Source organism: Balaenoptera musculus, chromosome 11, assembly GCF_009873245.2.
Source record: "Balaenoptera musculus isolate JJ_BM4_2016_0621 chromosome 11, mBalMus1.pri.v3, whole genome shotgun sequence".
Taxonomy (NCBI): Eukaryota; Metazoa; Chordata; class Mammalia; order Artiodactyla; family Balaenopteridae; genus Balaenoptera; species Balaenoptera musculus.
The window spans coordinates 67,827,909-67,853,457 of record NC_045795.1 but is presented as its reverse complement, the minus strand read 5'-3'; the positions used below and the strand labels follow the sequence as shown (position 1 = coordinate 67,853,457).

The window sequence follows — 25,549 nt, the reverse complement described above, 5'->3', positions numbered from 1 at the left end:
CTTAACACCTGTGTATACCCTTTAAGTCTTCTAACTTGAATCATGTGAATATGTTAATTCAAAAATAATACAAATTTAAAATAACTGTTAGCTATGACCACAATTTACTCCTTTAATTTCTCTCCAATTTTCTCTTTCAGGAAAGTGTGCTGTATTGTCATTCAAGGACTTCCTCTCCTGCAGGCCAACTGAAATTCCAGAAAATGACATTCTGCTTTGTGAGAGCCGCTACAATGAAAGTGACAAGCAGATGAAGAAATTCAAGGGACTGAAGAGGTTTTCACTCTCTGCTAAAGTGGTAGATGATGAAATTTATTACTTCAGGTAAACTTGAAAAACTAAGGAAGAAAGAGCACTTCAGCTCCTAATAGTAAAACTGATATCAAAATAGCATAGTCCAGGGTGGGTTTTTTGGTTGTATTTTTTATTAGGTCTTAGACCAGAGCAGTCGACATTTCAAATAGAAAATATTAATTCATTCAATTAAATATTAAAGGAAAATCCTCATAATCTGCTGAGATGTGATAACTGCTATAACAGTCCTCTTGGCGTAGACTTCAATAATTGTAATATGGAGGCAGAAGTCTTTGGTTCTGGTTCATAGCCTGTCTATTAACAGGTTGCACAGTTCTGTAGACTACGAAAATTCTTTTCACTATATATTGGCAGCTAGATCTCAACTTTGCACCCAGTGCTTTTGTGGGTATTCAGCAGAATCCCTTAAAAACAAACATCTGTAAGTAGGTGTGACTATAAATATACGTTTTAATTCTTTCCCTTGCTGACTTAGAGTAGACATTGCAGATTGCAGGACGTTGCTTCTAGATATTAAGGCAGAACATTGCTTTCTGATCAATCCTGGAGTAGTGTTAGGTGATTTCATTTTATTTATTTGTTTTTATGTCACTTCTTTTAGAAAACCGACTGTTCCTCAGAAGGAGCCCTCACCTTTATTGGAAAAGAAGATCCAGTTGCTAGAAGCTAAATTTGCTGAGTTAGAAGGTGGAGATGATGATATTGAAGAGATGGGAGAAGAGGATAGTGAGGTCATTGAGCCTCCTTCTCTACCTCAACTTCAGACTCCCCTGGCCAGTGAGCTGGATCTCATGCCCTACACACCCCCACAGGTGAAGGTGACAAGTTCCTGTTACTTGTCTTATTTCCAGCTCTGGTTTGCAGCAAATTCAAGCCCAAAAGGGAGGAGACATCCAGCCCCTATATTGTGGGAGCTTCAACCTAGAATGCTACAGGAAGGAACAGGTTTTTTTTTTTTCTCGATGCCACTAATAACTTAAAATTTAATATCTTTTTTTTTTAAATTTCATAGACAGCTGGTTTTAGTGGCAGGTTTAGTTAGAAAGCTCTTCTTGCCTTGTATTGAAGGAAAGCAATAAGGAACTGCATCATTCTGTTACTCTATCTTTTATTGCTTGTATCTTTTTAGTCTCTCTTTCTTTAGGACCTCATCTTTTGGTTAAGGTGATCCCTACTGGTATTTTTTTTTCATTTAGAGTTTTCTGAAGACTTGATTGTGAGGTCACTATTACAGATTGCAGTCATGGAATTCAGTGAAACTTTCATTTTTCTTATATGGTAAGAGGCAAGGAAGAAGAGCTGTGTTTTGAACACGAAAATGGCCAGCTAGAAACTGAACAGGTCTACAAAACAGTAGCTGTTGAGTCGCATGTTCCTGGCTTCCAGAATCCTTTAGCAATTGACCAGATGCAATGTTCTGATGCACTATAAGAGCTTTCTGTCTTACAGTCTACCCCAAAGTCTGCCAAAGGCAGTGCAAAGAAGGAAGGCTCCAAACGGAAAATCAACATGAGTGGCTACATCCTGTTCAGCAGTGAGATGAGAGCTGTGATTAAGGCCCAGCACCCAGACTACTCTTTTGGGGAGCTCAGCCGACTGGTGGGGACAGAATGGAGAAACCTTGAGACAGCCAAGAAAGCAGAATATGAAGGTAAATAGAGCGTAGGCACAACTGTCTGAGCTTTCTAAGCAAGGGGGTGTTTTCAGCAATGCACGTGCATAGACAGGTTGAATCTCTTGTTCTTACCACTTGCACGTGAACTTTGTGTTGGGGACTGTCTCAAATGGCTCCCATCCAGCAGTTTAAGTGTCAGCCTTGTCCTGACTGAGGAAGTGCTGCCTCTGACTTGGCCTCTGATCCTGGTGTGGTTTTTTTTTTACCCCCAAATTTCTCAAACAAATATTTAGCTATTAAAAATTGCATGATTTTTTTTCTTTCATTAAGTCCTGTAAGCACACATGTGTTGAGCTGGGGAATGATTGTACAAAGATGTTAAATATAATTTTGGTTAAAATTCATCTGAAATGGGGCTTTCAAAATCAGTGATCTTCTATTACGGCTCTCGATAAGCCATATGTATAAACTCCAGGCTGAGGCTTGGCTGAAGCGCTTGGTTTCCTAGGCCAGTCCTGGCCTGTGCTGCATTCATAGCTACTTTTAAGGTACTTGGGTTCTCTTTGATAAAGCTCAACTGCCTTCATTTTCCTTTTACTCTATAATTAAATCATTTGGGGCTATGAGCTATCATTCAAGGATTTGGTGGTTCTTAGCCATTAAGGACAAATACTTAAGAGAGATTTTTGGTTTTTTGTTTTTTAATATCAGGCATGACTTTAATAAAGAAATGAGTAATAAACATTAGATTAGGCAGGACTGTTGCCCTTAGAGCTGTACTTTTTTCCATTTGGAATTGTATATAATGCTTCATTTTGCCAGTTTAAAGCCCTCTCTCGATTGACCATAGTGATCACCATTACTCTTCTTGGCCAGGTCCAAATCCAGCAAGCATAAACAAATAAATTATCAAGGCTGCCTCCTTTATTACAGTTTATGGAGTTTCCAAAGAAACTCCTTTTTTTAAAAAACTAGTTTACTCCTTTCATTTATTACAGTTGATTTATTATTATAAAATTATCTGACAGGCTTCCCCAAGGATCTTGTGCAGAACCCTAGTCCTACAAGATGTTCATTCAGAAAACATTTGTGGCAAAACCAGTTTGAGAAGCACTCCAAAAACTTTCTCTCTTGGAAACTTAACAGTGCATATTGCCATATGAAAGTCTTTAAACCTATAGTAAATAACCTATTTTGTTCACCTGGCATTTTCTGAAACTTGATCAGGTATTCATGTAATATCTGCTAATATCCCGAAGAACTAATATTTCACAGAACATTCTTTGAGAAACCATAGTCAGTTCTATAAGAACCTAGAACTTTGGAGAGCTTTGGTATTTCTAACCTTAGTGGAAGTTAAGACCAGACATATCACTCAGTTGGAGAAGTGTTAGAAATGAAGCTCACATGGCTGTAAAGCCTGGTCCAGGACAAATGAAGCCAGTACTGCATGGCTAGTTATTCAGAGTGTGAACAAGAGCGAGGAATGTGTCTGGAGATGATGTAAAAGTAAAAATGCTGGAGCAGAACTGAAGAGAAGGAGAAATGATGGCTTCTGGGAAATCCTTCCAAATTCAAAGGAGAATCTGAAATTCAGTGAGAACTTAGTGAGAGGAGCTATATGACTCAGCAGTGTCTGCCTGAGACACAAAATCTGAACTTTTGATGTTCAGACCCATTGAATTCAAAACCCAAAGTCTGGAGTTTGGCTGACTTCATTTAATAATTCTCTTTTCTAAGACAGCCCAAAAAGAACTAACAGGTAGCCAGTCCAATATTCCTTCCACAGGCCTGAAATTTTCTTTTTTCAACTTCATTTTTTTGCTCTCCCATTTTACTGTGTCACTTGTGTAATGAAAATATGAGAACTTAATGTGGGAGTCTAGGTCATCAGTGTTTTTTTTACTGCTAGTTCAAGGAAATAGGTTGTTAAAATGGCCTTTGTCCCTCATGCTCATTGTACAGAGGATCTGTAAACTGGGACAGTGTAGTGAGTGATGACAAGTCTCTGCAGGTAACACTGTCGCAGCCGAGGAAACTTTGACTTGGTTGACTTTCACATTCTCACCCAGAGGAGGACTGGAGCCGTTGCTTCTTGATGCTCTTTAAAGCCATGTGACCTTGAGCTGTTTTCCCCTTCCTTAGATCAGCCAGCAGTAGCCTTTTGAATTCCTTGTTGGAGGGTTAATGTGTGGCAGTTGGAGTTTGATACCAGGAATCAGGGCCGCAGGTTGCTGGTTCTCTCTGTATCCTTGGACAGGTCACTACCTGTCTCCAGTCTCAGTTTGCCCATGTGAAGAGTGGAGAGGAGTTCCTGTTTATGAACGGTGAAGCAAAATAAACCCTGTATTGTGGGAGCTTTGGGAATGCACATTTCTAGAGTTCTCTAGTAAGGGTCCAGCCTGCTAGCTCCCAAAAAGACTGGGAATGTGATTGTTGGGGCTACTGGCTATGGAGAAGCAGAAAGAGTAGCTCAAAGGAGTGAGGGGTGTAGCAGGGATGTTCCACAGCCCAGAACTGGCACAAGCTAATGCTCCTATTGCATTTGGATGAAATAAGTATGAATTCTGGAACTTTTGCTGATTTAGTATGATTTATGGTCAGTATTGAACTCAGCTTCAGGAAACCTGGTTCTGTCAGTACATTGTCCATTGCTTCATATGTGTATATATATTATTCCCTGCTTCTGATGACTGTAGCCTGGAGTATCATGCATTTTTTTCCCTTGGGGTTTATTAAACATGACCTCTTTGCTTCATTAGAATGTACAAATTAGCGTTTATTTTCCCTAAAACCTTGTGGAGGAGGCAGTAAGCTACTTTTCCCTTACAGAGTTAATTTTCTTCAGCTGCTAAACCTCATGACACTAATGACAAGAGTCCTCAAATCTTAGTAAAATTGGGTGCCAGGAATCAGGAAAATATAGTAAGTAACAGTTGTGCCAAAAATTACAATGGGCCATGGAATTGCTTCATGTTGAAATTATAAATAATTTGTAATGCTATTAATACTAGAATAATGGTAGCGCTTCTCATCTTCAGGGTGCCTTGTGAGATTAACCACGTTGGTTATGCTGGTGACGTTTTTAAATAAAATCTGTGCTTTCTGAATGTGTGTTGCAGTCTTAACATTCTTGAAATCTTTGCAGACCAGTTCTCAAGATGGGATAGGAAAGCTGGACTCTAGGTTACCAAGTGAAATCGGCCCGACTCCTCCTGTGTTGAGACTAGTCATCTACTGTTCCTTCCATTGAGACAGAACTGTTGCCTGTGTTTTTACTAGTCCTGTTGAATGCAATGGATGGTATTTTGAATTCCTGGGTTAAAAACAGAATTGAAAATCTGAAATGCCTTTACAGAGCGGGCAGCTAAAGTTGCTGAGCAGCAGGAGAGAGAGCGAGCAGCACAGCAACAGCAGCCGAGTGCTTCTCCCCGAGCAGGCACCCCTGTGGGGGCTCTCATGGGGGTGGTGCCACCACCAACACCAATGGGGATGCTCAATCAGCAGTTGACACCTGTTGCAGGTAAAAACAGGAGCTAAGACCATTTTTTTCCACTTTAAGAAATTCCTTCATTTTTTTTTTTCCTCCAACAAGGAGTAAGCCACAGTCTCTAGGCTTTTCTCATGACAGATTCAAAGTTTGAAGTCATCCATGTTGTCCTTATATCGCCTTTCCCTTATGGGCAATGCCTCCCCTCTGCCCCAGAAATGGGCCCTGGGCCCAATCCTGGGAATTGGTAGGGAGCAGCTCTTCCCTGGCTGTGGGCATGGTCTGGCGATATTCTCCACCGTAGACTGCTCTTGATAGAGTTCTACAGCAGAAAATATAAACAGACCCTGAATTCTGTTCTGGAGGGACTCCCAACAGAAAACACAAAACTAGTCTTTAGGTGGTGATGATTTCCCCATCTCATTCCAGTATTCAGTTTGCCTTGTTCTGCTGCAGCCATCCTTAAAAGACTGACCATTTAAAAGGATTTTTGACAATGAATTGTAAATCCTTTCTTGGTCACCAATGTGCATGACTGCTAAGTAGAATACAAAGTCCTTAATCAATTCATTGTGCCCACTCTGTAATGCTTTTCTATTTAATTACATTAAACTGCATTTTCTGTTAGTATCCCAGTCACATATTTTTAAAAAAAGAAAAGAAAAGATGAATGTGGTTTGCTTGTGTGTGTTGTCTCTGGTTCTGGTAGCCATAGCAAATTTGGCTCTTCTTGAATATTCTTGTCTGATGTGTCTCCAGTGAGAAGCCTGCAGACCACTTCTCGGGTCCCTCCTTCGTGATCTTTCTAAGCCTGGTGAGGTCCATTCAAGCTGTGTTTCTTCTTAAGCAAGCAGTCTGACCTCTTTTTGCAGGGAGTCCAAGATAGTGTTGCTCAAGACAGGCTCATTGGGATGCTGTTTTTGTTTTCGCTTTTTGTTTTTTTTTTTTTTTTTTTTTTTGCTTTTTAAGGCAGAGTAGCATAGGATAACTTTTCCATTGTTGCTCCTACCTTTTGTGATGGCAAGTTCTCAAATGCACTATCGCTGAACTCAGCAGTTGCACTCGCCAAAGCACATCTGAATCATGGCTTTCAGTACTTTCAGTGTAACTGATGTTGATCTAACAAATCTCATAATCGCCTGCTCTATTCCATGGCCCATTTTGGTTAATGGGGTGCCAGAGGTTTTTAGAAATCAGACCTTGAACGTGGGGACTTTGAAAGTTAGAATTCCCTCATTGACATTGTCTTTTGTTCTATTTGATGTGTGATATTATAGCACTGTGCCCTTGACTAAAAAGCCCAGGGACACATTAACAAAACGAATTCAAACAGCTAAAAACATTGAAAAACAGCAGCTGCAGCATTTTAGCTCCCTGTTGGGGAATAACATCACAGAGCTCTGATGGGTGAGGAGGATGGCCCCCTTCCAGAAAGCCCCTGCTCCATTATTAAAGCTTTTGCTGCCCAGACTTCTGGGCTGTGGGAGTGCAGGGCAAGCATTCTCTACAGTAACCAGTCTTTGGTCCACAATGGGGACTTTGCAGCTTAAGAGGGTGATTTCTTATGGGTTTACAGGTTGCATAGGGCCTAAGTCTTAGCCTTGTTGCTGTCTGAGACCAGCTTTGCTTACAAGCATTGAAGCTCATTTGAACACATGTGACTGGGATAATAAATGCCAAAGTACAGTTTAATGAAGACAAGTGTCATGTCTTTCTATTCTTAATAATTTCTTCAACCACAGCCCGTGAAGGCTGCGTTCAGATGGGCTTTTGTAATTGAAAGCAAAGCCTCCTAACATTCTTGAATTCCCACCTACTTATCCTTAAAAGCTCTGTCTGGTGGTATGGTTAAAAGACAGTTTGGTAGCATTGGATCTCCTCATGTTTAAGGTGATGGTGTCTGTTCAAAAGTAGTTTTACTCTCTGAACTCTCATTTTAAGAAAATGAAACTGATAATCCTATTTTATGTACAGAGGTATTATTATTTAAAATTTGTTTTATTGGTTTGTGTAATTGTAAGTTTCTTAGCTTAGATATGACCAATGAGGCAAGCTGAATCAATCTCAGAACTTTCAGTAATTTTATAGCTTCAAAAGACTAAACTTTTATAAATAAATACTTTTCAAACAATTCTTCAGGGAAAGTCAAAGAGTAAAATTCTTAGAACCGGGAGTCTTCCACTGTTTCCAGAACCCCTCTACAAAGAGTATTATATAAAAAAGGAGGTTTCACACCAATTCCTTAACCCCTCCCTTTGTGCAAGAAGCTGTGACCAAAGGTGATTGCATTTCGCGGGGAGCCTTGTGTTTTGTTCATTGTGATCATTTCAAATCCCAGCAAAATCAGGTTGTTTTTCTTGCTTAAAAAAATGTCATATGGCTTTAAAGTTCTTTTGATAGGTGAATCTTTGACATTTTGAAATTATCTTCTTCCTTTCACTCTTTTTGCCAAAAATACTTATTTGAAATTCTTCCCTAGCCAGCAGAAAGTATTCTGTGTTGTGAAGATGCACTTTGAAAATAAAGGAATAAAAACCTCTGTTCACAGAAATTCTCTACCTCATTTAAAATGTTCCCTGTTAACTGAAGGTCTTTGTGAGGACATTTGTGCGCTTGGGGACAATGATGACAATTGGCCTTTTCTCATGTCAACAGAGCCTGATTCTCCAGCCATTCCTCCTAAGATCTGCGTGCAGGCTACTGAGTGAACTGGGCTTAGGTTGGCTGGCAGCCAGGGTCGGGGTGGGGAGTTAGGTTTTATCTTTATTTTATCATGTTTTGAGATCTAAAGATGAAACATCATTCATTGTGATGACTCTTAGCTGTTCCCCAGCTCAAGCTCAAGCATGATCCATTCTTACCAGCAGTGGTGGGGCTAAAAGGGAGGAGGAATGGACATAGAAGTCTTGAAAAAGTCTTGCCGCCTCCCCCATGCTGGAGAACCATGCTTTGTGATCAGGGCTGTGCGCCTCATTCTCCTCCATTCCAGTTTCCCCTCATGTGTACCCGTGATAGGCATATGAGTGTGGGCATAGTGGAATGATGGGGTTTATACTCTTCAGTAGAATCGCAGTAGGCAGAACGGGTCTCTGTTTGAACACCTTGCAACAATCAAGACCTTGGGAAGGCTGTTACTGGAACTCCTCTTTATTATTATTTGACTGAAAACATGCAGCATATTTATCACAGGGAAATAACTACAAATAATAATGTACTAAGTACTAATTCATCCAGAAATGTATTTCATATTTGTAACTTTATATTTTGTTCATTATTGCACAAAATAATTGCACTAATTGCCGTTATATCATGCAGTACTAAGGGTGCTTTATTCATTAGTAGTGCATGGGGGGGGGGTTGTTATTACTTAGTTCATGTTGCATGTTAATGATGCATGTCTGAAATTTGTTGTGTCCTTCAAGGCATGATGGGTGGCTATCCGCCAGGCCTTCCACCTTTGCAGGGCCCAGTTGATGGCCTTGTTAGCATGGGCAGCATGCAGCCACTTCACCCTGGGGGGCCTCCACCCCACCATCTTCCGCCAGGTGTGCCCGGCCTCCCGGGCATACCACCACCGGGTAAGAACTTCATCCTCATTCACTCATTAATCTCATCTTCATATTCTCTTTTTCCTCCTTCAGCCATTTGTTCCAGGAGGTACCTGCTGCCCATGTGGGCAGGCCTTCCCTCACTGAGAATCCCAGGGATGTCAGCAGCAGGACCTGTCCTGTGTGTTGAGCAGGTGGCTCAGCACCTGTGCCCTTGAGCACCTGGCTGCCTAGCAGCAGCACAGGACACATGACAGAAACTAGACTCAGCAGATCAAGGGGCAGGAGGTGTACTCTAAAATCACTCAAACAATTTGACACGTGCTCAGAAAGCCAAACACAGCCTAGGAGGTCATGCTGTGCTCTCTTTATCAGTGAATGAGGTTTCCCAAATTGCCAGTTGATATAAAAAGCACTTTTTGCTCCTGAGTACATTTCTTCTTCTGGTTCAATTCTTATCTCGAAGGGTCTTCTGTGTAGAGTCCCTGCTCCATCTTTTGCTTTTCAAACAGCCCCTCCCCTCTAAGGGAATTACAGAGTTGCTAATGTAGAACTCTTTAGAAATCCTTCAGTCAGTCCTTCTAGGAACAGAAAGGAGGGAGAGAGCGAATTTGCCCTGAACGAGTTTTCTATATCTGAGTCCCCGAAGAAGCATGGCATAACATTTAAAGAACAGCATAGCCCACCCTGCTACCTGGAGACACTGGTTTGTTTGTCAACAGAAGCTCAGAAGTTATGTCATATAGAAACATATAAATGGAGCCCAGAAATAGGTACAGTTTTCCTTTACAATTAATTAGCAAATTTGAAAGATTATTATGAAAGGAAAATCACAAGTTCCCATATTAATTGCCATCATATGCAAAAAAACTGACCCTTAGGTATCTATTTGGAGGGAATGTGACCTTAAGATGACTTGGAATAGCGTTTGATCCATTATCCAAAATATTAGCTAAAGGCCTGGCCCAGATGACAAAATGTAGAAACCCTTAGATTTGCTTACAACAGCATTGGATCTGCCGATCCCGTGGCTATAAAGAGTTCCAAACAAAGCTTCAGAGGGTGTGCCCAGCAGTGTGTAGGGTGAGCGAACCTGGTGGCTTGGCCTAGAGTCTCCAGTAACACTCTTTGTGATGTGAGTGTTGCTTAGAGAATGGCCATAACTCCACAGAAGTGTTTGATCCAGACACACCCAGAGGAGGAAATGTTCGTGGGCGTGGGTGCTTCATTATGGAAGTGGTGGACTGTGTGTGAGTTGCTGTTGCAGCAAGTGTCAGTCATAAAATGGGTGTGCTCCTGTGGCAGGTGGAGTTGTCCTTAATTCTGTGCCCTCTCCCCTTGGCAAGAGTATCTGACTGAGCAGTGAGACTAAGCTGGAGTTAACTCCCAGGTGCGTGTGCTACTCAGCGGGAGTCATACCAAAGGCCAGTACCCTCTAGGTAACTGGTCTTTTGGTGGGTATTGGGAGGCAGATGTCTCCCTTTGCCCCTTTTTCAGATTCTAAATGCATTTGACGGAAGCACAACACACCTGATGATAAGGAGACAGGGAAGAACCCCTCTTAGTGTCTACACACACACGTCTGATCAGGCTTTGAGGAGAGGGAGATTCAGTGAGCTCCTCTGGTGACTCAGCCCGCATTCTCACCAGCTGCCCCCTGGCATGGCATTTGTAAACAGAGGACACATAGGGGGTTGGTTGCTGATTTGTTTGTGCTGCCCTGCAGAGATTGACACAGGCACCTCATGGAGGCCCACTGTGTTGTGAAATCTAAGGTGGGTGAGTGTCCTAGGGGGACAGGGGTTAATAATATGTTGCTGGAGCAGCAGCTTACCCACCGCAACCTCTTCACTCACTCACAAATAATCACTAAGATCCTATTCTTATGATTCAAGTACCCTTCTGGGTTCTTGGAATATAAAAATCCCTGCTTTGTAAACAGAAAGCTTGTTTTCACTTAGTATTTTCTCTCTTACAAACATCTAATACTTCTTGGAAGTGGTATTTAGCAATTCTGAACCTTAGAATAGTGGGTTGGTTCTGCCTGGTTAAAATACCAACATTTTGAATCCAGAGAAACTATAGAATATGAAGTTAGCTCCTGTTGATGCTTCTGTGCAGCCAGCTGGACTTGTTTAAGGTTTAAGCAGTAGCTCACCAGGGTCTTGATTGTAGTTTGTTAGTTTTTAATGAACTGGGTCCCTTACCTATTGCTCTGTTTTATGAGACTAGGAAATGGATGGTCCTGAGATTAAAATAGCCCCAGATGCTAAATTTAAGACATCATGTTATTATCAACTAGGACCTATGAGACAGAACTTGCTTGTGTGACAGAAATTGCTTGTGAGGAGTCACCAAGGGAAGTTTATACAAAGTCCAAATATAGTAGGACCATGGAATCTTTCTCTTTCCCTTTGTCATTTTGCATTTGAAGTGATAGCACCAAGGCTCCTCTGTTTCCAGATGATCCCTTTTCAAAGTGCTGGTCTATCAAATGGCAATGGCCCCTCTCTGCCAACATTAGTGACTCCAGTTAGAACCAGAGGTGCTGGTGGCCTGTGAGAGGACAGCAAGAATGTGCCTCCAGCCTCCACAAAGGTCATTTAATGTGCGCTTGCACAAACCTCTTCCCTTATGTCCCTGCTGTCCTAACACATCGCATACAGCTGAGCCTGGTTGCAATGCCATTACTGCTGAAATTAAACACGGGCTTCAGTTGCAGGAAACTGTGTTGTCAAAAGAAAAATACCTTGAAAATATAGTTGTATTCTGACTGTAGCTTACCTAGGGAAATACTAGAATTTTATGCAGGGTTCAAATTATTACTAAGCCATGAATAATTAATGTACGTCTGACAAATTGTCCTAGCTTTGTATTTAAAGTACCTAGAAAACAAAAGAACATGAACTTTCTATATGAATGCTACATCCTGTTTTGGGTGCTTAGGGTTCCTATGCACAAAGACTCAGGGCAGAGATCATAGGCTTGCATTATAAATGGCCTTTCTTATCAGACAGTAGTTTTTCATTCTTCTCAACCCAGAGCCTCTAATTGTGCCTGTAATTCTGAATTATAGGTGTGATGAACCAAGGAGTGGCCCCTATGGTAGGGACTCCAGCAGCAGGTGGAAGTCCATATGGACAGCAGGTGAGCCTCCAAGTTGGATCTTCTAGGACTCAACAGAATTCAAGTTACCCTCTTTCTCAGAGCATGCGCTGAGTATTTTTTTTCCCTCACCATGTGTCTGTGCTCTTTCAGGTAGGTGTTTTGGGGCCTCCAGGGCAGCAGGCACCACCTCCATATCCTGGCCCACATCCACCCGGCCCCCCTGTCATACAGCAGCCAACAACACCCATGTTTGTGGCTCCCCCACCGAAGACTCAACGGCTTCTCCACTCAGAGGCCTACCTAAAATATATTGAAGGACTCAGTGCTGAGTCCAACAGCATTAGCAAGTGGGACCAGACCCTAGCAGGTAAGGAGAGTCCTTCTCAAGAAGCCTTTCGAAATCCATGCTTTATCAAAGTCCTCTCGCTGCTATGGACCTATTATATCATAGGATAAATATCCATTATTCTTATACAGGCATACCTTGTTTTATTGCACTTTGCTTCGTTACTCTTCTCAGATACTGCATTTTTTACAAATTGAAGGTTTGTGGCAATGTGTCAAGCAAGTCTGTCGGCACCATTTTTACAATAGCATGTGCTCGCTTCGTGTTTCTGTGTCACATTTTGGTAATTTTCACAATATTTCAAACTTTTTCATTATTATTATATTTGTTTTGGTGATCTTTGATCAACAATCTTTGATGTTACCATTATAAAAAGATTACGACTTGCTGAGGGCTCAGATGATGGTTAATATTTTTTTAGCAGTGTAGTCTTTTTTAATTAAGGTACGTACATTCTTCTTTTAGACATGATGCTATATTGCATACATTAGACTACAGTATAGTGTAAACATAACCAAAAAATTCATGCAACTCACTTTATTGTGGTGATCTGGAACCAAACCTGAGGTATGCCTTAAATTGTATATTTAGTAGAAGGGTTTGGAGCTTCTTTGTATATTGACATTACACACTGAAAATGTTTTTTTTGCTGAGTTTCAAAGCTTAGTTTTGTCATAAATATCTATGCCATCTTCTTAAGTATATTCTGAATTTTTTCAATTATTTTTCAGGCATTTGGGCATAGCATAGGTGGATTTGGGTAAATTAAAAATTATTTCACCTCAATTTTTAAAAAAGAAAAATAATATTGGAAGACATGTTTCTATTAACCTATCAAGTTTATTCATTTAGTTCAGCAGGCTCAGCATATTTTCAGTACTTACTAAAATAACTTGCCTAGTTTCTGGAAAGAAATTTGGAAGTTTCTGTTCATTTTTCATTTCTACGCCAAATTTGATCATTTTTGATTCCTTTAAGAGTAGTAGGTGGTTTTCCCTTTCTTCACATTTACCTTTTTAGGAATTTTTGTTAATATTGGAGTAACTATTAAATATTAATGATCAGATCTTTTAGGTGTTGGTACAACTTTTATGTTCCCATTCTAGCAATTATGTTATCTTGTGCAGCTGTTTTGTGAAGTAATTGTTAGAAATTAGATAATTTCTAGGACTTCCCTGGTGGCACAGTGGTTAAGAATCCGCCTGCCAATGCAGGGGACACGGGTTCGAGCGCTGACCTGGGAAGATCCCACATGCTGCAGTGCAGCTAAGCCCGTGCGCCACAACTACTGAGCCTGTGCTCCAGAGCCCGTGAGCCACAACTGCTGAGCCTGCGAGCCACAACTACTGAAGCCTGCGTGCCTAGAGCCCATGCTCCACAACAAGAGAAGCCACCGCAATGAGAAGCGCGCGCACCGCAACAAAGAGTAGCCCCCGCTCACCGCAACTAGAGAAAGCCTGCACACAGCAACGAAGACCCAGTGCAGCCAAAAATAAATTAATTAATTAATTAATTTAAAAAAAAAAAAAGACATGAGATAATTTCTAAACTGCAAAGTGTAAAACGAGACATCCTTGGCTAGGTAGTCTCATACCTAAGTAAAATAGTTTTCTAAAAACCAAGATGCCTAATAAAACAATGTAAGAAATTTGCTTGGAAATATTCTGCAGAGTTAAAATTCATAATATTCAATAAATAATGTTTCATGTTTTAATAAATCTGTCAGACCTTAGGACTGATACTTGTATTTCTCTGTCTGCACTTTAATTTTCAGCTCGAAGACGCGATGTCCATTTGTCAAAAGAACAGGAGAGCCGACTCCCCTCTCACTGGCTGAAAAGTAAAGGGGCCCACACCACCATGGCAGACGCCCTCTGGCGCCTTCGGGATCTGATGCTCCGAGACACCCTCAACATTCGCCAAGCATACAATCTAGAAAACCTTTAATCACATCAATTACGATTCTTTTATAGAAGTATAAAGAGTTTTGTGGAACAGTAGCCATTTTAGTTACTGGGGGTGGGGGGAGGAACAAAGGATGATAATTTTTATTGCATTTTATTGTACATCACAAGGCCATTTTTATATAAGGACACTTTTAATAAGCTATTTCAATTTGTTTTTGTTATATTAAGTTGACTTTATCAAATACACAAAGACTTTTTTTTGCATATGTTTCCTTCGTTTAAAACCAGTTTCATAATTGGTTGTATTTAGACTTGGAGTTTTATCTTTTTACTTGTTGCCATAGAGCTGAAACCATCAAAGGTTTTTTGTCTTGGCTTGGGGTTTTTGTTTCTTGTTTTTTTTGGTTGGTTTTTTGTTTTTGTTTTTTTAAAATAACAAACAAAATGAAAAAAAAAACACACACACACAAAAGAGTTTACAGATTAGATTAAGTTGTCAATGAAATGTGAAGTTGGCCCTAGTTTACATCTTAGAGAGGGGAGTGTCCTTGTGTCTGTTTCACGTGCCTAAATATCTTAAGCCACTTTTGCAAGAACTGTTTCTTCCAGGTAGAGTGAAAGGTTGTTAGCTGGATTGTAGATGTTTGGCAGACACGGCACATTTGCTCTAGTAACTCAGAGATCTGAAGTCAGCACTGTGCACTCTTCTGCAGCTAATGCAGCTCCCGGACACCTGGAGGGAGATAGCACTTTTTCTTGTGCTGAGTTAGACATCTATGGTGTCAGTTATTTTTGCAGAACATGTGCACAACCCTGAATTATATTTAGTCTTGGCAGGTAAGTTTAAGGGTACTTTTGATCTTTTTGTAATGAATTCACAATTTATGCCTATACATGTTAGGTGATTTAAAACTTTAAATCTCTTATATTGCAAATCATTGAAGTTCATCTTAAAGAAAGTATTGAGGTGTGCTGGAGGTGATTTATTTTTAAACATAACACCTAACCTAACTTAGGGAAGGGAGTGCATTAACCAGATATGGGCTGTGTCAGAAGCATAATTGTAAAAGGCTGGATTGCCTGCATATGCAAGTATGTTTTAGTATTCTTTATTTCCTCATCAGATCTGGCTTTTTTTTTTTCTTTTTCTCCTAAGTTTCAGGGTTGTAATTCTCAACCAGAAATTTAAGACTTTATAAAATAATTTTAAAATTCAGCTTGTGCTTTTGAATTTCAGGAGAAGGAAATCATAATTTAAGAAAATGCTCACTAAAAAGACCATTACAGATCCCAAACACTTAGGTTTGATGACCCTGTCTCCCATATATGACTCTGGAAAAAAACATATGGAGGCAGTATATAATGCTTATAGACAGGTGGAAAGCATCAAACATGGAACAGTATTTCACTCAGTGTTTTTGAAACCTGCTTTATTGTAACAAGGTGGTTGCCATTGTGGTGGAGCTTCCACTGCTGTTTGTAAATTGAGAGTGACTCTCAGAGGATACTTTTTTTCTTTTAATCTGGTATGAATCAATACCTGGATATTTAATTACCATTCTTACTAAATCATGGGGAAGGAAGAGTTTAGAATGGAAAAAAGTCTCTTGTATCTAGATACTTTAATTACAGGAGGTCCTTATAACTTAAATGCCTATAAGTCAACCACTGGATCTCAATTTGCATCAAGTATTTTAAACAGTTCTGAATTTTAAAAAATGTTTTGCAGTAGTATATCAGTATCTTATTGTTAAACTGAATCAGATAAAGAAATCTTCAGTTCTTGGTTATTTGGGCCATTGAATCATCATGGACTGTATAATACAATCAGATTATTTTATTTCTAGACATCCTTGAATTACACCAAAGAACCTGAAATTTAATTTTGGTTAAGTTATTTATTTATTTCATGCACCCGTCTTATTTCCCTTTTTAAGGTCTGGAAGAGACTTCTTTGGGAAGACTCTAAAAACTTCACTGTGGTCTATGTGGGGCATTAGAAGCCAGAGCACTCCTCCTCCAGGCTCCTTCTCAGTGTCTGGAGGTGCTGTAGGAACCATAGATCCAGCCAGGGGCTTCCCTAAGGCAGTGCAGAGCCGGGCCAGGGGGCCATTAGGCAGGCCCTAATTAAAAAAGAAAAAAGCTCTATGTATTTATTTTAGAATCATGTCTTTCTGTATATTAACTTGGAGAATGTCAATTAATATTTTAGGATATAAGATTTGAGGTCAGCCATCTTCCAAAAAAGAAAAGAAAAAGAAAAAAAAAAAAAAAAGCCCTGACTTTAAAAGGTACATGTGAACTATACATCTTGTTTTTCATGAGTTTTAGGAACTGTAGTGATATGGCTTAGAAAGTATAATGGCCTAAATGTTTTCAAAATGTAAGTTCATGTGGAAAAGAATTTTGTTTATGTGTGGAAAAAGACCTATAGGTTTAAAATAGTATGTCAGCCAACTGATTTAAAAGGCCTTGAATTGCTTTGTTTTTGAACCCACCCTTTTCTTCCTATGAGGAAGAATTAAGAGGGGACTCTTCTTTGTGTAAAATCTCCAAATTGGTGTTGTTGACTTTTGAACTTAAACATTTTCAGACTTGATTAAAACTTGGTTTATTCTAATTTCTGTATCGAAAGAGGTTTAAGTGATAACTAGTCTTATAATATGTATGTATCATATGTTTGTTCATCTAATGCTTTTTAATCCAAATAAAAATGGAGTTTGCAAAGTGATTTGGATTAACCAGGTTTGGTTGTTCTGTTAAAGCTTGTGTCAGATGTTAGTTTCAAGTAGGTTTAATTCCTGCAGGCCTTGATTTTATGTTGACAGGGATATGGCTGCCAATTTAAAGGAAGAGAGCTCCTTGGGTAGAGGCAAAAGTCAGTGTCCAGACCCTGATCCAAGGCTTAGGCTGCATTAACACAGAAGCCGAATGTAGTCACACTGCAGCCTGACATGCCCATGCCAAGCCTCTCAGACTGGCAGTCAAGGATTCCTAACATGTCCTCAGCATGGGCAGAAATGCAGGTTGAAGTTCAAATTGCAGAGGGAGTTGTTACTGATGGTGGAAGGTAAGGCAAGCATGTCCTATATCATAAATCAGTGTAATCCATTTCAAATAGCTGTGTATGGCCAGAAGAGACAAGTGGCCCGGGTATGTTTTTATCATGCTTATAATCTCTTAAGACATGACCTCACTTTTAATAGAAGGTGTTGGTAAAATCAACCGTTTTCCTCTAATATCACTTTTTGAGGAAAGAACTGTTCCAGGTGCCTTTTACAGTCTTCCAGAGAATTGACATTTTTTCCATGAAGAGAATTTTGTAAAGACCGAAATAAATGGAAATACGCAGGTGCAATATCTGGTGAATACGACGGATGAATCAGAATTTCCCAGCAAGCTGTAACAGTTTTTTGCCTGGTCATCGAAATGTGCGGTCTTGCGTTATCCTGATGGAAGATTATGCGTTTTCTGTTGACTAATTCCGGATGCTTTTCGTCAAGTGCTGCTTTCAGTTGGTCTAACTGGGAGCAGTACTTGTTGGAATTAATCGTTTTGTTTTCTGGAAGGAGCTCATAATAGAGGACTCCCTCCCAATCCCACCATATATACAACATCACCTTCTTTGGATGAAGACCGGCCTTTGGTTGGTTGGTGGTGGTTCATTTAGCTTGCCCCACGATGTCTTCCGTTCCACATTATTGTACAGTATCCACTTTTCATCGCCTCTCACAATTTGTTTTAAAAATAGAACGTTCTGGCTTCCCTGGTGGCACAGTGGTTAAGAATCCGCCTGCCAATGCAGGGGACACGGGTTCGAGCCCTGGTCCGGGAAGATCCCACATGCCGCGGAGCAACTAAGCCCGTGCGCCAGAACTACTCAGCCTGAGCTCTAGAGCCCACGTGCCACAACTACTGAAGCCCACATGCCTAGAGCCCGTGCTCTGCAACAAGAGAAGCCACTGCAATGAGAAGCCCGCACGCTGCAACTAGAGAAAGCCTGCGTGCAGCAACGAAGACCCAAAGCAGCCAAAAATAAATAAATAAATTTAAAAAAAAAATAGAACATTCTCGTTACGTCTAAGTAGAGAATTGCATGCGGAAATACAGTCAAGAGGCTTTTTTCACTTAAATTATGGAACCCAAACATCAAAGCAATTAACATAACCAAGCGGTGATTTTCAATGCTTGATTTGGATATTTTTGAGTATGTCAGCTGTCTCACGCATGGTATAACATTGATTGTTCTCAGTGTCTCGATTTGATCACTATCAACTTCAGTAGGTCTACCTGACCGTGGAGCATTGTCCAGTGGGAAATCTCCAGCACAAAACTTCGCTAACCGCTTTTGACATGTTCGATCAGTCACAGCACCTTCTCCACACACTGCACAAATCTTTTTATGTGTTTCAGTTGCGTTTTTACTTTTCTTGAAATAATAAAGCATAGGGATTTCCCTGGTGGCGCAGTGGTTGGCAATCCACTTGCCAATGCAGGGGACACGCGTTCTATCCCTGCTCTGGGAAGATCCCACATGCCTCGGGGCAACTAAGCCCGTGCACCACAACTACTGAGCCTGTGCTCTAGAGCCCATGAGCCACAACTACTGAAGTCCACGCACCTAGAGCCCGTGTTCTGCAACAAGAGAAGCCACTGCAAGGAGAAGCCCTCACATCGCAACAAAGAGTAGCCCCCGCTGTCCACAGAGAAAGCCCACGCGCAGCAACAAAGACCCAACGCAGCCAAAAATTTTAAAAATTTATATAAAAAAGAAATAATAAAGCATAATACGTGGAAAATGTTGCTTCCATCTTCAATATTAAAATGGCTGCACAAAAATTCACCAATTTTGATTTTTTTTTTTTAATGCATCCTGATATGAGACCTGTCATAATACAGTCTAACAAAATTGTTTCGAATGAAGTTAAAGACAACTAAGCGCTACTGGAGCCATCTTATGGGAAAAACCGAATGAACTTTTTGGTCAACCGAATACTTTCCGTATCCATTCAGATGATAAAATGAAGCTCCAAAGCCCACGTTCTTTGTCTAACACCCCAATGGAGGTAGACTTCTAGCAATAAATGCTAATTAGATTTTTGTCATTCTAAAGTATTGTGGTTTTTGAAATGCAAGTTATTAAATTGTTTGCCTTGTAGTTCACAGTAGGGGGCACTGCAGTTCTGTAAGCAGCATATGAGAGCATTGCTCTTTAAATTATTGAAGTTCCCTTAAATAATCCTAGTGTCTGATAAGTGGGATAGTCATATTCCTTAGTAGAACTGTTAAAAAATTGAGGCAAAGTTAAAAAGCTTGCACCTTGGTTAACAAAAATTAGTTCTGTAGCATCCAAATTAATATGCTTTGAAAGTATCTTCAATTTAATACAATTGCTTTGCTAGTCTGCTTGCCTTAAAGTCAGACATTGTTGTGTCATCTTCAAAGCTTCGTTGTCTTAAATAAATTGGCACTCCAATACATATATTTTAGAAAGATGAAGAAAACTCTAGGGAAGTTTAGCACAAATTTCAGACTAGAGATTCTCCCTGAGATGGAGGCAGCGGGATAGGCCAGGGAAGGAAACCACAGCAGACACAGAAGTTAGCTGATGGTTTTATTAGCATTTACAACTATTCTCTGTAAAAGGTATGTATGTTACATATGCTCTTTACATATGTACAAAATATTAAACTTCTAAAACTGGGGTTGGGGGAACAAATGGGAGTTAAGGCCACAATTTAAATTCACTGTGCAGCAGTCTAGTCACTAAAAGTAACTATGAGGTTTAGGGTCACCAGGAATGCTTGAGGTAACAAAAGCGTACGTGAGAACTACCTTCCTCTACCTGGTGCTGTTGGTCATCACTGGTCTTCATACTCAAGCTACCTCTGAGCAGTGACTCATTAGTACTTTAATGAGATCTGAGTAGTCAGTGGCTCCTTATTTATACTGGATTGGTTCTAACATAAATGGACTGACTGAAATTAGAAAAAAAAAATCCCTTTGAACAATTTATTTGTGGCAGAGATCATTAACTTGAGGATACCCTGTGGCCTTAAGCATCTGCTTCTTTATTCATGAGCAATAGTTAGAAACTATTTTGAAACTTAGTCTTCCTTAATATGTATATATTTTCTTGTTTGAAAAGATGTTGGATATGGTTATCCAAACATGGAAAGATGCCTTTGCTTTTTCTACCAACTGATCCAAACTTATTCTGGATCAGATTGGAAAATCTCTCCCTATAGATTGAGCCTCTGATTTAGCTCAAGTCTATGGTTGCTTTATGCTGTGAAGATTCACTTTCTTTGGGAAGGAGCAGTGTCTTTATCTTTAGCAGCTAGATGAAAGCAACATCTTCATCTCAGAGGGGAGTGAAACGTGTTGCTCCCCAGTCCTCATGGAGGTCCAGCCCTTGTATGTTAGTGGAGCCAAGCAAGGTAAGGGGTTGTCTGTGTTCACAAGAGCACTTAACATGAGTAACGTATGGTCACATTCTAACAAAATGTTTACAAATTGGTAGCTAGCAGAAATGTAGTCTGCATAATCATCCTCGTTTAAATGATCCTACAGTAGATAACTAACTTTTATTCATAGTAAGTCTGAATTCTGCAAAAAACTAAATAAGGTTATCCCTTGTTGCCTAAAACAAAGGACTTCACAAACAATTCAGGCTACACTGAAAAGCATCCTGATTTGATCCTTGAATTGTTTAAGAAATATTTCATGGACTAGATTCAATGGGTAGGTGTGTTTTAGTAGGAAATAATTTTCCCACAAGTGCTGTCCATCAGTGACTTGGGAAGTATTCAAGCAGAGACAGGAAAACTATAAAAATTCTTTGTAAAGGCAGTTCTATGTAAGAACAAGAGACCCGAAAAGTACATTTTTAAAGGAGTTGAAACCAGTAGTAAAGTTTCATATTCACTTTATTGACTGCTGAAGTTCAGTCTCTGATGCATCTTCCAGCCTTCTCTGATACTGCCTTTCTGAGGCTTTTCTACGGTAGACATCGTCTGTATCAAACAAAGATTTTATTTAGATTTTCAGGAGACTAAGGAATTAAAAATACATATCTGAGTAATTTAACCAATAGTCTAGATCTGTCACCTGAATCTCAACATTAAGGCTTAACTCAATACCAGAATAAACTTAAAACAAGATTTGATTTAAGTGAGGACTATGTTAAAGGAGCTCTCAATATCAATAGCAGGGTCAGAGTCAGTGTCTTCAAAGATAGTGTCATGTCCCAGCACAGCCCTTAGCAATTTCACTTCTCTCTGAAATCATCCTTCTTAACTGGCCCCGCAGAGGCACTTCTGGCCCTATAGCTCTCTGCTGCTCCCTCTGCCACACCCAGGAACTGAGGGCTGGGAGATGAGGGCAGTCTCCTTGTTCTCAGCTGCTGCTTTTCCAGACTACTGATTCTCCACCTTCTTCCTCTGGGGCCTATGCCATTTGCCACCATCTTCTCTGCACTGGCACCTGCTGTCCATCACTCCCCTTCAGTCTCTGAAAATGCTGGCATCTAGCTCAGGTTCCTTGACCCTGTCCTGTGCCATCTTCCCAGGCAACACCACCCCCAACAGAGATGAAGCACCAGCCCCCTTCATCTTCCTTACTTCTCAACTTCTGCCATCTGCTTGCAGTGTTCCTCTGAAGCAATGAGTTCATTCTGCTCTGACCACAACCTCTACTACCTTTCTAGCAGCCTTTCTGTCCTTGGACCTCCACTTCCTCAGGCCCTTGTTCTCTCTTCCTGCCCAGATCAGCTGAAATTCCCTCTCATCAATCTCAACTTCTTGATACACCTTCAAAACCCAAACTACAGATTAATCCAACTTACTTCCTTTTCCATGCCTCACTCTGCTTGCTTTGCACTGTGGGCCCAACTGCTGCATCTAACTGGGTCCACTGTGATGCCTGGCAGTCCTGTTTCTTCAGCCACGGCCCTGACCCTACTTTACCCACCCCGAAATGGCCATGAACTCTTTCTTCGCACAGAAAAGTCATCAGTAAAGAACTCTTCCAGCTGACTTCCAAGGGCTACTCCTTACCCTGCTCTGGTCCCATCCTCTCCCACCTTCTCAAGGGCCAAGGTATCTTCAGCCTCTCTCCACCCTCTCTTTCCTGATCAGTATTTGCGTATTTCAAGTCTCTCCTGGTAGGGGAGAGGGGGCTTACCTCCCATTCACTTAGTTGAACTTCCTGAACCTCCTGTCTTCTGTGATAACAAGCCCGTCTTGTTTCCCTTCTTGCCTCTCTGGTCACTCTCAGTCACCCTTAAAATGTTGGGGTTTAAACTCTGACTTTCATCACAATCAGCTTGTGAATGACCCACAAACCTAGATCTGAGGCCCAGATCTGCCTTCTGAGCTTCAGTTCTGTATAACCATCTCCCCCCTCAGCAGGTCCAAAATGGAGCCCAGGACTGTCCTGCCTGTGTTTCCCTGCCCCAGCTGCCCTACCAGAAGCCTCCACTCCTCATTTCCTGAGTCCACTCAATCACCAAGCCCTTGTCAGTACTACCTCTGGGGTGTCTCTCAACTCCACCCACTTCTTGCCATCTCACCCTAGTCCAGGCCACCATCTCAAACCTGGACAACCACACAGCCTAAGTGTTCCTGTCAATCCGCCCTCCACAAGAAAGCATTCTCCACATACGTTCACCAGCTGCTGCTTAAAACTCTTCAGTCCTTTGGGATACATTGTTGGTTCTCCAGTCCCTTTGTGGCCCTGCCCAGGCACCTTTCTAACCACGTCATCCCTCACTCTGCTCACCTGCTTCAGTCCCTCAAACACAGTGGCATACTTTCACACCAAGGCCCCAAGGTTTGCTCTTACCACTGGCAGAAGACACTTTCAAGTCCATAAACGTTTCCCTCATCTGGCTGACACCTACTCAATCTTCGGATCCTACCTGACATGGTAACTCCTCCAGAAAGCCTTCCCTGCACCACCTAGTCCAATTCAGGTGCCCCACCCAGGACTCCCATGCTCCCCCAACTTTCCCCCCACAGCAGCGATCACACTTAATAGTAACTGTATGATCTATCTCTCCCATTAGTGCTCTTCTGGTGTGGGGGCCCTCTGCCTTATATCCTCTCATCAGTGCTCATTAAATATGAAGGAATGGGTGAACACAGAAGGATTAAATATCTTTAGAAAGCACTTTTTTTTTTTTTAAATGAGGATTGGCGATTCACAAGTGATTGTGTTTCTGGAGAGGGAGAAAGAAGAAAGGGCCTAGGGGTTAGGGAAGTCTTCCTGGAAGAGGAACTAGCCTGTCCAGGCTAGTGCTCAGCAAAGCAATGCCAGACACACTTTTTGTAGTGCTGGGCATTGGTACCAATGACTCTGGCCAGTAAAGACAGTAGTATTTAGCTAAGCCGGGCCAACCAGTTCCCTCTAGGGTTTGGACTGGCCAGTTAGGAGCTTCCTGTCCAAGCGGAACCCCCGCTTCTAGGTGCTGTGAGAAGTCTATTCCTTAGGCCCGAACAGTGTCACCGGCATGGCCGAAGGGCAGGCTTGAAAGGAGGGCGTCCTGAGTGGAGTCACGTGCCCTCCTCTCAAAGTGCAGGGAAGGTCTCAAGATTGGATACCAATGTGCCTTTGTCGCCCCGCTTACAGGAGAGCCCAGGCGGATCTCCACCGCCCAGCGAAGGGAACCGCACTCGCCCTTCTGACCAGGGTAAAAGCAGCTAAGCGCTGAGCGGAATGAGAGGTCTACAAGCTGAGAATAGCCCCCAGGAAAACGGCTCCCTCGCCGCCTCCCGCCTGCCTGAAATGAAACAGAGGCTGCTGCACCCCTACTTACAGAAGGTCTCCTGGCCCACGCGCACTTTAATCATGATCCATTCCATCGTTCCTCCCAGCACAAAAAAGAAGGGCAGGAACCTGTAGACGCCGAGTCGCTGCTTCCCGGGCACCCGCTGCAGAACCCGCCTCACCTGGGCCCTGGAAAACATGCCGGACCGCTGTCGTGGAGAAGGGTACGGCGGAACGAAGAGCGACGGGAGCTGTCCCAGCCCCTGGACTGGAGCTCCCGGATGAAGCCGAAGCCGTCCTGCCCGTCCTTGCTGAGTCCGGCGGCCAAGTGGCCGTGCGATCCCGATCCTGAGCCACCTCCAAGGAGGTGAGGAGCGGAACCGGTAAAGAGCAGCGATGAGCTCGGGACCCAGAATGTGGAGCGGCTCCACCAATCTGAGTGCGGCGGACTGCGTGGGTCCGCCAATCAGAATGCGGCGGAGTGCGCGTGCTCTGTGAGGCCTAGACCAGCTGGCGCAGACTTCTCTGCTCCAGAGGCAGGGCGGGCCAAGGGGCGGGGCCTCCCACGTGGCGTCGGTCCGGCCCCGCCTCCCGGCCTCCCCTGTGCAAGCTGGTATTCAGAGTTGGCGGCCGCGCCCCCTACTCTGCCACCGCCATCTTTTTTCTTAAAGTCCTAGTAGAGTGATGACCCTCTATGATGGACTACTAAACGGGTAGTGCAACATGCTCTAAAATGCAATTACACAACGCCTTTCATTTATTTCGAGATCGAGACTGATGCCTAGGCTTCTAAAAATAACAGGATTTGAGGTGCATTGTTGAAAGCTAACTTTATCATTATCACAAGAAAAGTCTAAGTAAGCATCTGAGACAAGCAACCATAAAATTAAGAAAAGCTATCCTGTATGGGGCACTTTCCGTTATTCCCGGACTATTAGACCATCTAAGAAAGTCAAATGAAAACTTAGAACCAATAAGAGAGTTTGGTAATGTGGACACAAAATATACAAAAAGAGAGAAGAGAGATCAAGCAGCGCCTCTGAAAAGGGTAGTAGGGTCCGCCGCTGAGCTGCCAGGCCCAAGCTGCTGCCTGGATAACCTGCCTTCTCCCGGGGCCAACCCCACCCAACCACGCACACACAGCTGGCTTGGCGCTCACTCTGGCTTCTCTTGGTGGCTCTGCGGGCTGGACACCACAGAGCACCCATCTCCCGCCCAGACGAGCTTACATATGGCCAAGCCCCCAGCGCACACTTAGCTCACTGGGGCCCTGGGAGTGGGGAGGGCAGCCGCCCTCCCACGGGCCCATCTATGGTCTCCATCCTGCGCCAGCACTTGGCCCAGGGGCTGGCACACTGTAGGTCCTCAGCCAAGGTGCAGTGAATATTGGAATGTACACCCTTAGACCCGGCGAGGACACCGCGGGGAGCATCCCACGGAAACAGTGTCTAG

The 25,549-nt window shown here is 42.2% G+C and overlaps 2 protein-coding genes across 14 annotated transcripts in view; one reads left to right on the top strand and one right to left on the bottom strand.

The window, feature by feature from the left end:
• PBRM1 (polybromo 1) overlaps positions 1 to 17,060 on the top strand; it is a 109,707-nt gene extending 92,647 nt beyond the window's left edge. For 5 of the 13 annotated variants that reach the window (XM_036869810.1, XM_036869809.1, XM_036869808.1 and 2 more), the window contains 8 exons: positions 141 to 324; positions 917 to 1,127; positions 1,765 to 1,966; positions 5,289 to 5,453; positions 8,843 to 8,998; positions 12,045 to 12,115; positions 12,227 to 12,443; positions 14,197 to 17,060. In XM_036869810.1, coding sequence (XP_036725705.1) covers positions 141 to 324; positions 917 to 1,127; positions 1,765 to 1,966; positions 5,289 to 5,453; positions 8,843 to 8,998; positions 12,045 to 12,115; positions 12,227 to 12,443; positions 14,197 to 14,369 — 1,379 coding nt within the window. In that variant the 3' untranslated portion in view covers positions 14,370 to 17,060. The remainder of the gene's footprint in view (positions 1 to 140; positions 325 to 916; positions 1,128 to 1,764; positions 1,967 to 5,288; positions 5,454 to 8,842; positions 8,999 to 12,044; positions 12,116 to 12,226; positions 12,444 to 14,196) is intronic. The other 8 variants (XM_036869820.1, XM_036869819.1, XM_036869817.1 and 5 more) reach the window with 3 other exon arrangements.
• A 4,180-nt stretch (positions 17,061 to 21,240) lies between these two features.
• Positions 21,241 to 24,545, bottom strand: SMIM4 (small integral membrane protein 4). The gene is made up of 2 exons (XM_036867664.1): positions 24,147 to 24,545; positions 21,241 to 21,345 (listed from the first exon to the last, which is right to left on the bottom strand). The coding sequence occupies exons 1-2, from the start codon at positions 24,295 to 24,297 to the stop codon at positions 21,254 to 21,256; spliced, it is 243 nt and encodes an 80-aa protein (XP_036723559.1). The 5' UTR covers positions 24,298 to 24,545; the 3' UTR covers positions 21,241 to 21,253.
• Positions 24,546 to 25,549: the final 1,004 nt, after the last annotated feature.

Excerpts from the sequence above, each read along its gene's own strand:
- SMIM4 (XM_036867664.1), bottom strand. The coding sequence starts at position 24,297 with ATGTTTTCCAGGGCCCAGGTGAGGCGGGTTCTGCAGCGGGTGCCCGGG. Across the intron at positions 21,346-24,146 it reads CGTGGGCCAGGAGACCTTCT|ACGATGTCTACCGTAGAAAA; the intron begins GTAAGTAGGGGT and ends TGTTTGATACAG.